The sequence below is a fragment of the Rana temporaria genome, chromosome 9 (assembly GCF_905171775.1).
Source record: "Rana temporaria chromosome 9, aRanTem1.1, whole genome shotgun sequence".
Taxonomy (NCBI): domain Eukaryota; kingdom Metazoa; phylum Chordata; class Amphibia; order Anura; family Ranidae; genus Rana; species Rana temporaria.
Window position 1 is genome coordinate 63,881,685 of NC_053497.1, and position 12,948 is coordinate 63,894,632.

The 12,948-nt window shown below is 42.5% G+C and overlaps 1 protein-coding gene across 2 annotated transcripts in view; it reads right to left on the reverse strand.

The window, feature by feature from the left end:
- The window catches only part of LOC120913603 (sodium- and chloride-dependent neutral and basic amino acid transporter B(0+)-like), a 53,829-nt gene that overhangs the window by 22,806 nt on the left and 18,075 nt on the right, over window positions 1-12,948 (reverse strand). For both annotated transcript variants that reach the window (XM_040323673.1, XM_040323674.1), the window contains exons 6-8: window positions 10,968-11,100; window positions 4,592-4,732; window positions 2,848-3,076 (exon numbers count right to left, since the gene is read on the reverse strand). In XM_040323673.1, coding sequence (XP_040179607.1) covers window positions 2,848-3,076; window positions 4,592-4,732; window positions 10,968-11,100 — 503 coding nt within the window. The remainder of the gene's footprint in view (window positions 1-2,847; window positions 3,077-4,591; window positions 4,733-10,967; window positions 11,101-12,948) is intronic.

Here is a 12,948-nt window from a genome sequence, read left to right on the forward strand (position 1 = left end):
ATGTGCAGTGTTAGTTTTCCGCCACACATAGCAATCTGCTTTTAGGTCAAAAAGTTAAATTTTTGTCTCAACTGACCAGAGCACCCTTTTCCACATGTTTGCTGTGTCCCCCACATAGATTCTCGCAAGCTGCAAATGGGACTTCTTATGGCTTTCTTTAAACAATGGCTTTATTCTTGCCACTCTTATATAAAGGCCAGATTTGTGGAGTGTACGACTAATAGTTGTCCTGTGGACAGATTTTCCCACCTGAGCTGTGGATCTCTGCAGCTCCTTCAGAGTTACCATGGGCCTCTTGGCTGCTTCTCTGATTAATACACTCCTTGCCCGGCCTGTCAGTTTAGGTGGACAGCCATGTCTTGGTAGGTTTAAAGTTGTGTCATACTCTTTCCATTTTGTTATAAAGGATTGAACAGTGCTCCGTGAGATGTTCAAAGTTTGGGATATTTTTTATAACCTAGCCCTGCTTTAAACGTCTCCAAACTTTATCCCAGGCCTGTCTGGTGTGTTCCTAGGCCTTCATGATGCTTCTCTGAAAAACCTCTGAGGGCTTCACAGAACAGCTGTATTTATACTGAGATTAAATTACAAACAGGTGGGCTCTTTTTACTAATTAGGTGACTTCTGAAGGCAATTTGTCCCACTAGATTTTAGCTAAGTAAAGGGGACGAATACAAATGCATGCCACACTTTTCATATATTTATTTGTAAACAATTGGAAAACCATTTATCATTTGCCTTTCACTTTGCAATTAAGCGCCAGTTTGTGTTAGTCTATCACATAAAGTCCCAACAAAATACAATAATATTTTTGGTTGTAACATGACAAAATGTGGAAAATGTGGAGGGGTATGAATACTTTTTCAAGGCAATGTAAATCCAATTGAGAATCTGTGGCAAAACTTGAAAACTGCTGCTCACAGACGCTCTCCATCGAATCAAACAGAACTTGAACTTAAAATATGGACAAATATTTCACTCTATTGATGTGTAAAGCTGGTGGAGATACCCACAAGAAGACTTGCAACTGTAATTGCAGTGAAAGGTAGTTCTACAAAGTATTAACTCAGGGAGGCTGAATACAAATGCACGCCACACTTTTCACATATTTATTTGTAAAAAGATCTTAAAAATAATTTTTCATTTTCCTTCCATTTCACACTTTATGTGCCACTTTGTGTTGGTCTATCCCAATAAAATACATTTACGTTTTTGGTTGTAACATGATTTAGGCTACTTTCACACTGGGGCGCTGCCCCTTCGGTGGTAAAGCATCGCTTTACCTTAATTTTTGCGACGCTTTTCGGCTGCTAGTGCGGCGCTTTTAACCCCCGCTAGCAGCCAAAAAAGGGTTAAAACCACTGGCAAACCTGCTGACTTTTTAACGCTTAATACGAGAGAAAAATATTCTGGGCTATGAGGGGTTTGATAGCTGAAGTGATTAAAGCAGGGTTCCAACCACAATTAGCATTTTTTAAATGTATGTCCTTTCATCATGAGTTTTTATAATATAAATCCGGTCACTTACTATTTTACAATCCGCCGCCGCTCCGCATAGTTATTCAAAAAAGATTGTTTATAAAACTATGTCCACACCATTGTCATTTTGCTTGTGGGAATTGTGTAGCCCACAAGCACTTACTTCCTGGAAGTCTTGGATGGGGAGTGATAATTGGGTAGCGCACTGCATCCTGGGAAATGATGACACACATTTCCCAGGAGCATTAGAGGGAGATGATGTCAGAATCCTAGGTAGAAAAGGCAGATTTTGTGGGACCGCATAGCAACAGGCATTTCCAGATAGGTTAAAAAAAAAAAAATATATATATATATATATTTTTTTTTAGGTCTAATGAGCACAATAATGAAAAAACAATTTGGGATGGAAACTCCACTTTAAGGAAGAACTGCAGGCAAAACATTACTGAGAAGATGTGTATGTTTGTTTTTTGTTTTAAATAATACCAGTTTGCTATAAAAATACCAGTCCAAAAAATGATGCGACAGCTGCACGAAAATCCATTTACTGCTGATAAAAACACAGGGCCAGATCCACATAGAAATGGATAGGCGCAGCGTATCAGAGTTACGCTACGCCGCCGTATCTTACCTGGCTTTAAGTCGAATCCAGGAAGATTTTGCGCCGTAAGTTGTTGTTGGAAATTCCGACTACAATTGTCCGATGGAGCAAACAAACGGTCTGATTATCCGACAAAACCCTGCCATCGCACAATTCCCGTCGGAAAATCCAATCATGTGTACGAGGCATATGAGCAACCAAATAAAGAAATGCAACAATCACCACATGGGACAGAAGTTATGATCAGAATGTGTCCATTTCAAAATTTCCCTCCGTGGATTGCGCGAAATGACGTCGCAACGACATCATTTTTTAAACTTAGACGTGACTTACGTCCATCCCGATTCACGGACGACTTACGCAATGTTAAGACGGCCATACTTAACATGGCAAGTCTATCTATACGCCGCAAAATACCAGCTTTAACTATACGCCTGAAAAAGCCGACTAGAGACGATGTAAGAGAATGCGACGGCCGCGCGTACATTCGTGGATCATCGAAAAAAGCTAATTTGCATACCCGACGCGGAAAACGACGCAAACTCCACCCAGCGGAGGCTGAAGTATTCCATCTACGATCCGAAGGCGTACAAAGCCGTACGCCTGTCGGATCGAACCCAGATGCCGTCGTATCTTGGTTTGAGGATTCAAACTAAAGATATGACGTGGGAAATTTGAAAGTACGCCGGCGTATCAGTAGATACGCCGGCGTACTCTCTCTCTGGATCTGGCCCACAATTTTAGGAATTAATATAAATGTGAATTACCTTCATCCACAACATCAGGAACCTTCTTGCCTGACACTAGGGCCATGTGACCAAGGATGGAGAAGATGGCAAATCCTGCAAGGATGCTGGTCAGGCAGTTTATAACGGAAACCACTATGGAGTCCCAGTAACAGTTGTTTTGGAATTTGTTATAGGATGAAAGAGCAATCAATCCTCCCCAAGCTGTACTAAGAGAATAAAATAGTTGGGTAGCGGCATCTCTCCACACCTAGAAAAGAAAAGTAAACTTTTAAAGCACTTAAACAGCAACTAACAGTATTGATTTCAAAGGATAATTATCAAAATCATTCAAAGTGTCTCAAAACTTTTCTTTTTCATAGAGTGGGCGAGATCAGTGTTATTTGGTCAGTGATGTCAGTGCTATCCTTACACCTTTCTTGCCATGCTGAAGTTTATGTGCTTCTGCCAACTCTACCGCTAGCAATCAGAGTGATTTAAAGATAAACTTTAGTATTTTATATACATATCGTGAGAAAAATATAGAGTTGCAGCTGCTGACCTTTTTCTGAAAGTGCTAATTGCATGACTATGCCTAACTTTTATATTACAGAGTTGTAGACCCAAAACAAGCATGCACCGAAAGAAAGAAAAATATCTTGCCCAGGGTCACACTGGGCTGCGAGAATGAAGTTCATCTGAACTTGCACAATTTCACTCCTGCATGTCAGTCCCAATTTAGGCCGCGATTTCAGAGAATTTTGTGCAGGTTTCTGCACAGATGTCAATGTAAATCGCAGCCCGAAATCGCAAAAAGTAGTACAGAAACGTATTTTTGAAATCGGTGCAGCGCCGCAGATGCGGCGGCGCACCGATTCGGGCGGGGCTACTGACGGCGATTGCCAACGATTTGATATGTCAAATTGCATGTCAAAACGCTCCAGTGTAAACCAGGGCTTATACTTTTCCAGGTCAACAACTCAGAAAGTATAGAAGCAAAAGCATCAGTATGACAGATAAACAGCAACTGGAGCATCATTTATTTAATGAAAAGTGTTTATTATTGAAAACAATATTATCTTTCCATGGTTAGTGTTAAAGTGATATTAAAGTTTTGTTTTTTATTTAAAAAAAAAACACAAACGTGTTATACTTACCTGCTCTGTGCAGTGGTTTTGCACAGAACAGCCCCGATCCTCCAATTCTCCAGTCCCAGGCCAGGGGGTCCTGGCCCTTCCCTTCTGCCAGGTGCCCCCACAGCAAGCACTCGTGCTGTTCTGTGATAGGTGGAACACTCGGCTTCCCAGCAGACACTGTGTTCAGTGTTCCGCCTATCACGGATACCCTCTCGTCTGAGAGCGAGGACGAGAGGGCATCCGTGATAGGCGGAACACTGAACAGAGGCTCTGCTGGGTTTTTCACGGAACAGCATGAGGAAGAGGTGCGGCTTTTGAAAAATGGACGGCCTGCTGTCTGCCTGCAAGTCTGCATGTTAGGTACCGGCGTATAAGATGACCCCCGACTTTTAAGAAGAATTTCTTGTGTTAAAAAGTCATCTTATACGCCGAAAAATACAGTATGTGTTATTAATGTTTATATACATTTACATTTTGTCCTAAATTTCATGGGTGTCTTCTGTGTTCTCTGGTTTCCTCCCACAATGCAAAAAACATACTGGTAGTTTAATTGACTTCCTTTGAAAATTGACCATAGGTTGTGCATAAATACAGAAGGGACATTAGATTGAACACATTTAGGGGTCTCGAAAGACAGTCAAAACACTTACTTCTCCATTGGAAAGCTTTGAAATATCAGATTGTTGTCCAATAAAGTATTCAATGCCATCCATTGCTCCCTCCAGTGTGACTCCTCTAATAAGAAGTATGATGAGGACTACGTATGGAAACAAGGCTGTGAAATATACCACCTGAAAAACAATTACTACAGCTTCACTCTTTTATTACTATAATTTTATTCTGCATCAGACCACAAAGCACGGCAGGAAATATTTTAATATTGAAACAAAAACCATCACAAAACTAAAAAAAAACTTTACAGTGAATTTCCATTCTTTCAGTCAAATTTGAGAAAACCCAACCATACCTTTGTTATGGGGTTCCTATTTCCACAGCATAACTAAAAACTAGGGTTCTTCAAACATTTTAAACACACCCCTTGCATACCTATAGCTGCAGGGTGGGGTAGGCCTTGGTGCAAATGATTGGCCCATTAGGCCTCGTACACACGACCGAACATGTCTGCTGAAACTGGTCCGCGGACTAGTTTCCGCGGACATGTCTGACCGTGTGTAGGGCCTAGCGGACAGTTTTCCGGCCGAGCGGACAGGTTTCCAGCGGACAAAAGTTTCTTAGCATGCTAAGAAACTTGTCCGCTGGAAAGCTGTCTGATGGTTAGTATGACTCATCGGACATGTCCGCTGGTTATGACGTATAACCAGCGGCCCGAAATCCCGCGCAGGCGTCGAATTGATTTGACGCATGCGTGGAAGCATTGTACTTCCGTGTCAGAGAACGTCGGTGTCGTATACGTCACCGCATTCTCTGTCCGCTGGGATTTTGGTCTGATGGTGTGTACACGGGCCTCACAGATCACAGCTGCGTGGGTTTGGAAGTGCATCCAACACTCCCAAGCTCATCTCGACAATAAATACTATCTCATCATGGCAATCACTACTTTCAAATTAATACTAATGGGAAAATACTATGGTGACAAAAAGTGATGTAATAAAAGCCTTTTTGGCTATTTTCAGTTCTCAAAAGGAATTTACAAAGAAAAACCAATATGCTAAAATGAACTTCTCTGTGTTTACCAGTGAAACCTTTGCTCTTAGGCCTCGTACAGACGAGAGGATATCCGCTGGAAACGGTCTGCCGGACCGTTTCCAGCAGACATTCCTCCTCCGGATTTTGATCTGATGGCTTGTACACACCATCAGATCAAAATCCCCGCGGGAAAACATCCGCGGTGACGTGCCGCGCCGTCGCCGCGGCGACGTGCGCGACCCTGGAAGGTAAATACTTCCACGCATGCGTCGAATCACTTCGAAGCATGCGAGGGATGGGGATCGGGCGGACTTATCCGGTGAGTCTGTACAGACGACCGGATAAGTCCGAGGGACTGGATTTCAGCGGATAGATTTCTTAGCATGCTAAGAAATTTTTATCCGCTGGAAATCCGTCGGCTGGATTTTTATCCGCTGGAAAATGTCCGCTCGGGCCTACATACGACCGGATCTGTCTGCTGGAACTGATCCGCGGATCAATCCCAGCGGATAGATCCGGTCGTGTGTACGGGGCCTATGTGACAGAGATGGATTTTGCAGTGTTAAAATATTTTTTTTTACGACATAGTACAGGGCACAGTGATACTATCCAGAGCTGGATCACCGAAAAGGCAACATAGGCAGAGCCTAGGGCTCAGTAAGTGTTTCGGAGGATCAGCTACAACCTCCATGCTCCTGCAGTAAACCAGGAAATACAAGTTGAACCTACCAGACATTTCACTAGGGAGGATATGCTTGTAGCTGGTTGGTATCTGATGGGATGGATCATGTCAAAACAAACAATTCACATGGCGTGTCTTTCCTGTACCTATTGCAATTCTGATGGGGTGGGGGAGGCAGGAAAACTGTAATGCCTCCCATAATGCCTACACAAGATCAGGCTTTTGCCCTGCCAAATCACATCGGAAATTTCCATCGGAAAAAATATAGAACATGTTCTATATCTAAACTCTGATGGAATTCATTGGAATTTCCGATGAAAAAACTCAGATGGGGCTACACACGATCGGAAAATCCAATGGAAAAAGTTCATCTGACTTTTTCCATCGGAAATTCTGATCGTGTGTACGGGGCATTACCTTGCCTAGTGCCCCATACTGCCTTAATTAATATCTGATACCATTTCATGTACAAATGGAATATATTGTTTTTGATATGTGCAAAAAATTCACAACCTCCGTCAGTACATTGTAAACACTGTCCTGATCCTGTTATATGTATTGTACAAGTATAACCCACAAAGTTTTATTTTTATGCCATGTTCTTGTCTGATGATCTGGCACAGAAAGACTTTATGTACCAGATCTCTGTGAATTTCTTGTGTCCACTGAGTATAGAAAAACATGTATTTTGCCTTCTTATGGTCTGCATAAAGATGCTGCCAGTTCCTTCTCTAATGTTTCTCAGATGTGCTATTCTGTTTGCATTACACAGCAGTAATATTTATATAGCACATTTAAACCCAACTGAACTTTTAGTTTAAAGCAGCAAAACACATTCCTGGTGGATTAAAACAAATGGTGTTCAAAGTTTAACAGTTTGTTTTCTTAGGAAAGCAAATTTAACCTGCCAAGCCTGTGTACTCTCTTGGTGGAAGCAGCAGTCTCTATACAGAGGTCCAACACACCACCTGCTGAATCAGAACCAAAGCTCTTCAATCATTAGCAAGAATGGGCTTTAGTTGATACTAAACACACAGGGCTAGATTCAGGTAGCCGGGCGCATTGTTACAGCGGCGTAGCGTATCGTATTTACGATACGCCACCGTAAATCAGAGAGGCAAGTGCTATATTCACAAAGCACTTGCCTCCTAAGTTACGGCGGCATAGTGTAAATGGGGCCGGTGTAAGCGCGCCTAATTCAAATGAGAATGAGGGGGGCGTGTTTTATGTAAATGGGTGGTGACCCGACATGATTGACGTTTTTTTACGAACGGCGCATGCACCGTCCATGTACATATCCCAGTGTGCATTGCTCCAAAGTACGCCGCAAGGACGTATTGGTTTCGACGTGAACGTAAATTACGTCCAGCCCTATTCGCAAACAACTTACGCAAACAACGTAAAAAATCCTAAATTCGACGCGGGAACGACGTCCATACTTAACATTGCGTACGCCTCATAGAAGCAGGAGCAACATTACGCGGAAAAGCCTTACGCAAACGTCGTAAAAAAATTTCACCGGGCGCACGTATGTTTGTGAATCGGCGTATCTAGGTCATTTGCATATTCTACGCCGAACACTACGGAAGTGTCACTTAGCGGCCAGCGTAAATATGCACCCTAAGATACGACAGTGTAAGAGACTCGCGCCAGTCGGATCTTGGGCTAATTTCGGCGCATCTTGCTTTCTGAATACAGAAAGAAGATACGCCGGCGCAGCTTTGAAATTATGCGGCGTATCTATAGATACGCCGGCGTAAATCCTTGCTGAATCTAGCCCACACTGTTTAATTTACATTGTCCCTTTTATTTCTGAATGTGGATCATGCCACTGTAATTATTTTACTAAAAAAACAAAAAAACACTCATGTATCTTTTTCCTTATCGATATACAGCTGTCACATGACCTAGATCTTTCCCAGCCTGTTTGCAGGGAAACATAAGCAGGATGAGCTTCTAGTACTCTACTGCTGGTCACATGTTCCAAATAAATATACAGCAATTGGAATACAGAGTACAAATTAATAATTAATATCAATAAACTGTTTTAAATTGCTATAAAATATATATTTGAAATTAAATCTTTTTTTGTTGTTGCAATAACATGGAGTAGGCAGGTCAGTGGACATGGAGGAAGAGAGAGGGAGTGGGCGGTCATTTATCACTGAGTATACACTCACATGTGTGACTATATAGTCACATGGGCTGCTCAGATGTGATATGAAGGAAATGCTCAGCATACAAACTCACTGAAAGCTGAGCATGTGCAGAGTTGACACCACAGCTGCAAAATCCCTAGCTTAATTGGGGACACGGATAGAAGGCAGAGATAGAGAGCAGCAGGACTTACCATTTTTTTGCAGAATACAGAAAACTAACCTCATAGCGACTGAGTATGTTTATACATCATTTATAAAAAAAAAATTATAATGTGGGATTAGTGAGACTTTAAATAAGCTGTAATAAATGTAGACCTTTACAGTACGTCTGACTCAACACATGATGTGTTTGGCCTGAAGAAGGAGCACATGCAACGCAAACGCATCGCCTATTGGTCCACTGTCAACCTGGAAGTGTCGTCATCCCCCTGGCCCACTGCTAACCCGGAAGTGTTGTCATCCACCCGGCTCCCTGTGTGCTTGAGGTCCAGGAAGCATCGGAGAACACCGGTGCAACCCGCTCCACTTCACCAGCCCATATCCAATGGATGGACTCCCTTCCCAGATGTTCTGACAACTTTTGTCTGACATGCCTGTTTTAATTCTACTCTTGTGAGTATGTACTCTCAGTTTGCTCATTAAAATTAATTTACTATACTGAACTTAGAGTGGCGCCTCTGTGCTTTTCCCTCAGCTATCCCAGGAGTTGCTTCTCATCTTCACTGGGCTGCCTTCAAGGTGTTTTATTATGGACTATATGGACTTATCATAGTCATATGTTTTAAATTATTCCTTCTAAAGTTTCCCCTATGTTTTAGGCATTTTTTTGTTTGGTGGTCCTACACTAAGGCTGGTACAAGCTCCAACTCTTCTCTATGTTTAAAGTGATTGTAAAGCTTTGCTTTTTAAAAAAAATAATAAACATGGTATACTTACCTACTCTGGGCAAAGGTTTTGCACAAAGTGGCCCCCATCCTCCTTTTCTGGGGTCCCTCTGTGGCGCTCCTGGTTCCTCGTCGTCTTGAGTGCCCCCACGGAGAGCCGCATTCCATGGGAGCACTCGTGCGGGCGTGCTTCTGAGCCCCTTTAAATTGTTTAAAGTTAAATTGTAAAAAATTTGGCCAAAGTACCAAAGGTTGTAGTACAAAAGGAAAAACGTATGAAAAATCTTCCAATGAAGCCCAGATAAGACAATTTTTTACATTTTAGATAGAACAGAGAAGGGTTGGTGCCTCTATTGGGTTTATATGGCTTTTGTATTGCTGTCTGTGTGCCTACTGGTGGAGGTGATGGGAATGCTCGCTAATGAGGAAGGGATATATCTTTTAATAAATCAATATGTGTGTCTCCCTGTTCTGGTGACAGTTATCCCCTCCTTTTGGTCCTGGTGCCAAAGAGAAAGGAAGGGGTTGGGTTCTACCTAACGTAGTCAGACAACAACAAAAACCACACAGAATATCTTTCCCTTCTAGCCTCTTTCTAGAGCAGAGTTTAAAGGGTCACTAAAGGATTTTTTTTTTGCTGAAATTACTGTTTACAGGGTATAGATACATAATAATTAACTGATTCCTTTTAAAAATGATTAAAAATAGATAAAAACCAATCATATAATGTGCCTGCAGTTTAGTTTCGTTTTTGCTGTTGTTTCCTGGTTCTCTGATGTACAGAGAGCCAATAGAGGGCAGTGAACCAATAGAGGGCAGTGATACTTTGTCTAAAACTCCTCAGCACCAATCCAGTTTCGTTTTACACACAGTAATCACACCTCCTTGATTAGTCACCACAGAGAGAAATCTCCCAGTACTGTGGTGATCAGGAAACAGACAACCAGGAAGTGTCGAGAACAGAGAGGATTTACAGCAACATCAAAGCAAAAACAAACAATGAGAACATGAAACCAGGACTGCAGTAAGGTAAAGGAAGCTATTTAGCTAAAACAAAAAATTCCTTTAGTGACCCTTTAATTACTTATTTGTAAATTCTATCCCTACATATCCAACCATGTATCTACAATGAACAGATTTTAATGTCCATACTCTGTGCCAGCACAAAGGATTTTCATGCTTTTATAAATCCTCAGCTGTCTTCATATTCTAATGTCATGCCAATGTTTTACCTACAAATATATCAATGATGCCATTTGATATATCAATGTATATACTAAAATCACATTTTGGATGCTGGTGTTTAGCAGAGTTTTTGATGCCTTCCCATTGCCTTTTACACTGATCAGTTTTTCCGTTAAAAAAGTAGAAGAAAGGTGGAAGAAAAATGCATCCCTTTAAATCCTATGTAACGGTTTACACCTGTCAGTTACATTTCAGTTGCAGCTAAAGTCCTGCTAGCTGAATTTTTGATGCCCCGCTCCCTTTCACAATGGTCTGGCTTTGATACACTTTTATTCAGGTGTGAAGAGTTCCAGTTAAAGTGATGTATTTTTCTTCCGCGTTTTTAACTGAACAACTGAACAATAACTGATCGATGTGAAAGCAGCCGTAAAGTCAGTACATGAGTCAATAGCACAATAGAAATATTTACCTTTCCAGAGGATTTTATTCCTTTGAAGAGCGCAGCAGCAGTTATAATCCATGCCAGTAGCAGACATAATGCTAAGTGCCAAACCACTTGACCTGTTTCATCTATACCGCTTGATCGCTTCAAAGCTACTTTACTGAAAATACAAAAACATTTGCTCAAATATCCAAGAGTACCGTATTTAGCTTGCTCCCAAAAAGTAAAATTTGTCTTTGTTTCTACTTTTTCAGCCCCCCCAGAGAACTAAAAGGCAGCCATTCCCTCTTTCTTTTTTTTAGTAGTATAATGCAGTGGCGGCTGGTTGTATATTTTTTTTGGGGGGGGGGGGGTGCGGCAAACCATCCACCCGACGCAACCTCCCTTGCCAGTCGGGTCATAGGCACCCTCCCCTGGTCGGTCAGTCGGTCACCAGCCTCTTCACTTACCCCATCTAGGTCACAGGCAGCACTTCCTCTGGGCGGCGGGTGGCGTTTCCTCCTCCTGGTGCTTCAAGGCGGCTTCCCCTGCGTCTCCTCCCTCCTCCTCCTCGGCAGCCAATAGGATCACTTCCCCTCTTGGACAATCTGGTGACCATTCTTAGGACCCACTTCCTGATTGGCTGGGAGGAGAATCAGGAAGACACTAGCGCATGTAAATTCCTATTTTCATTAACCCTTTAAGTAGGGGGCCTTGCTTCATAACCCAAATTTGCTTTACAGGCCCAAGTTACTTGCATATGCCATGAGCCATCATGCACCCCTTTGAATAACTTCAGACCAGGCTTTGAACAGTTAATGCAACTTTTACTTAATGATTTGCAACACAGTCCAACATAAACAATAACAAGCAGCTTTCCCTAACTCACTAACCTAGGTGGGCTAGGCACAACTCAGCAAGATGTCAGTCCATCTCTGGCATTTGCCATGATGTGGCATTTCCCTGGTCAACTGGTTTCCATAGCTCCATGAGATCCCAACATCCTGATTAGGCAGGTGCTTCCTGAAATAGCTGGAGATTACATTTTTATGGATTGTCTCTGTCTTCCTATGCAGACTGACCTGTGGGCAGAGCCCTCACCTTTTTATTACAGCACAAGGGAGAGAGCAGAGCCCAGAAAAGACCAAGAAACTGCAGAGGCAGGTTTAACCCCTTCCCAGCCTGGGCAGTCTGATTATCTTGCTAACAGAAAATGTTCCCCTTGTAGGCAACCAGCCTACATGCTGACTAACCTGTGTAAGAAAGATATACTGTATTTACTTACTTAGTTTCATGCTGCTCTATTCAGGTCATATGATCCCCTGTGTAAGCCAACGGTGGTTCCAGAGTAGAGGAAAGAACTCTCCAACAACAGATGGGCCTTTGAAGCCTGTGGTTGATGCCACTGCTCCAGGCTTAACTAGCCATTGTTTGGTAGCTCTCTGCTGACTGACACAAGGATCATGTAAAAATAGGTAAGAATAACATCTTTCTTACACTGTTTAGTTAGCAAAGGTGTTAGGATAGGGGAGGGGACAGTTTTAAGGCTAATTGGGTGTAACTTGGAATTACGCTTTAAATTCGGAGTGAAGTCAAACTTCTAATTGTTCCATATTTGATAGGCAGGCAAATACTCCCTCATAACACCTATGCTAACTAAACAGTCTAAGAAAGATGTTATACTTATCTATTTCCAGACCGGTACAATCTGGTCACATGATCTGGCTCTCCAGTGTCAGCCAGTGTGGCTTCAAGGGAGAGAAGGGAGCCCTGATAACGGATGGGCCATGCAAAGCCTATGCAGGGCTGGTGCAAGGATTTTGGCACCCTAGGCGAAACCTCATTTTGCCCCACCCCCTTGGCTCCACCTTTGACTCCAGACCATTTTCCCTGCCTGTGTATACCCCACCTTTTTAATAAAGTGCCCATCAAATGCAGCCCACCAGCGCCCATCGAATGCAGCCTCACCAGTGCCAATCAATGCAGCCTCACCAGCGCCCATCAATGCAGCCTCACCAGCACCCATCAA